This window comes from Bison bison, unplaced genomic scaffold (genome assembly GCF_000754665.1).
Source record: "Bison bison bison isolate TAMUID 2011002044 unplaced genomic scaffold, Bison_UMD1.0 scf7180017864295, whole genome shotgun sequence".
Lineage (NCBI taxonomy): Eukaryota > Metazoa > Chordata > Mammalia > Artiodactyla > Bovidae > Bison > Bison bison.
The window spans coordinates 9,631,514-9,633,602 of NW_011494867.1; the positions used below are offsets into that span (position 1 = coordinate 9,631,514).

Here is a 2,089-nt window from a genome sequence, read left to right on the forward strand (position 1 = left end):
CCAAAGCCAAGGAGCACGGGCGGAGCGGACTGTTGACGGACTCCGAGAGTCAGGAGATCGCCGAGCTCACGGGCGGCCCCGCGCTCGAAACGCTACAGACGCTGCTGAGCAGCAGCGAGTGGGCGCAGTCGGAGCAGCTGGCGCGGGCACTGCAAGCCCCGCTGATGCGGCTGTGCGCCTGGTACCTGTACGGGGAGAAGCACCGGGGCTACGCGCTCAACCCCGTGGCCCACTTCCACCTGCAGAACGGGGCAGTGCTCTGGCGCATCAACTGGCTGGCCGACGTCAGCCTCAAGGGCGTCACGGGCGCCTGCGGCCTGATGGTCAACTACCGCTATTTCCTAGAGGACACGGCCGCCAACAGCACCGCCTACCTCGGCTCCAAGAGCATCAAGGCCTCCGAGCAGGTCCTCAGCCTGGTGGCGCAGTTCCAGAAGAACAGCAAACTCTAGCGTCACGCTCACCGAAGCCGACCGACGTCTCCCAGCCCAGGAAACGATGATTTCCCGGGGGTGGGGACGTGGGGCTGTGCACCCAGAGGCACTTCTAGAGTAAAGCGGAGTTGAACTGTGGTCTCTGGCCTGTGGCGGGCTCACACCTGGAGGCCGGGCCCCGGCTTCCACGGCGAGAGGGAAGGCATGTTACTGCCGGGTGGTGGTGGGTATCGGTGGCTGTGGGCTGGGTGGGGATGCGGGGCCCTCCCCTGGGGATTCCATCAGGGCCTCAGCCTGCCCCGCTACCCTGGCACGGCCTTCAGAAGCCAGCTCTCGTCCCAGGGCAGGGTGGGCGCCAGGCCCCGGGCAGATGGCCCAGATGACAACGGATGTTCCTCTGAGCTCAGAACACGGTTCAGCCGTGGTCGCCTTAGCCGACTCTCTCCACCAATGGCGGCGGGGTGGAGGGCTTGCTACGTCTCACCAGTTAAATTCTGGAGATATATGAAAAGGTTTGCGAATCTACACAAACTTCACTCGGTTAAATTATTGGACACAAGAGTTGTCGTCGCCCGGGATTTAACCTGGATTATAGACTCGACAGTCACAGTGATTCAAGTTCATAATGAACTTCATAGCAGAGAACAAGTTTGTTCTGTGAGGCATTAAACGCATGGCTATTCACTGTCGCGTGATGGTTGTCTTTGAGGTCCGAGGCCTCGCTAGCTGTGCCCTTGGTCCGCAGCCAGCCCGCAGGCACGTCTGGTCTCTGTGAAGCTGGCCTGGAGCGGGTGGCCTGAGGACAGAGGGGAAGGGGGTTGTGGGGGTGCAGGGGGTGTGGTGTTGAATCAGGCGGCAGGTCCCCCACTTTCCTTGCCTTTCGCCTTCCAGACCCATCCCTGGGCCTTCTCTGTGGCTTCGGCGTGCCGCTTGGGGCCTAGTAACACATAACGCGACCTCCGTCAGAGCTAGAAACTGCTTTTTCTGTGTCCTGGTGGAAGCAGGGTTCTCCTTCTGGGTGCTGCTTGGAGCTGATGCTGGAGGCACTAGGGCTCTGCGGGCCTAATGTCACCGCCCCCCAGAGCTTGGAAAGAGTTCAGGCACTGACTGCTTGCATGTGGCGGGCGGGGCCTGAGACTGCAGTCCCCAGTTCCCGCACTCCGCACCTTGTCTCTGTTCAACCTCGTAGGTGAGAATCTTCAAACAGAAGACACAAGAGTGGGCAAATAGTATAACTGTGTGCTTGTATAACCCTGTAGTATAACCCTGTGTGCTGATCACCCAGCTTCCACAGTCATCGATAATTTTCCATTTCTGTCACACCTTATTTCTTATAGCCTCACATTAGGTGCTCTGTGAAGACTGGATGAAGGATGCTGGATGGGTGCTGGGAAAATGGTGGAATTGATGGATGGGATGGATGGGTGGATGATGGGATGGATGGATGGGTGGATGATGGGATGGGTGGATGATGGAATGGGTGGATAATGGGATGGGTGGATGATGGGATGGGTGGATGGGTGGATGATGGGATGGATGGATAGGTGGATGATGGGATGGATGGATGGGTGGATGGATGATGGGATGGGTGGATGATGGGTGGATGATGGGTTGGTGATGCATGCTGGATGGGTGGGTATGGAGGCTGCTATGCT

General features: G+C 58.8%; 1 protein-coding gene across 2 annotated transcripts in view; it reads left to right on the forward strand.

The window, feature by feature from the left end:
* Positions 1-1,123, forward strand: part of MLYCD (malonyl-CoA decarboxylase) — a 9,094-nt gene extending 7,971 nt beyond the window's left edge. For both annotated transcript variants that reach the window (XM_010850810.1, XM_010850809.1), the window contains exon 6: positions 1-1,123. In XM_010850810.1, the coding sequence (XP_010849112.1) occupies positions 1-452 (452 nt within the window). In that variant the 3' untranslated portion in view covers positions 453-1,123.
* Positions 1,124-2,089: the final 966 nt, after the last annotated feature.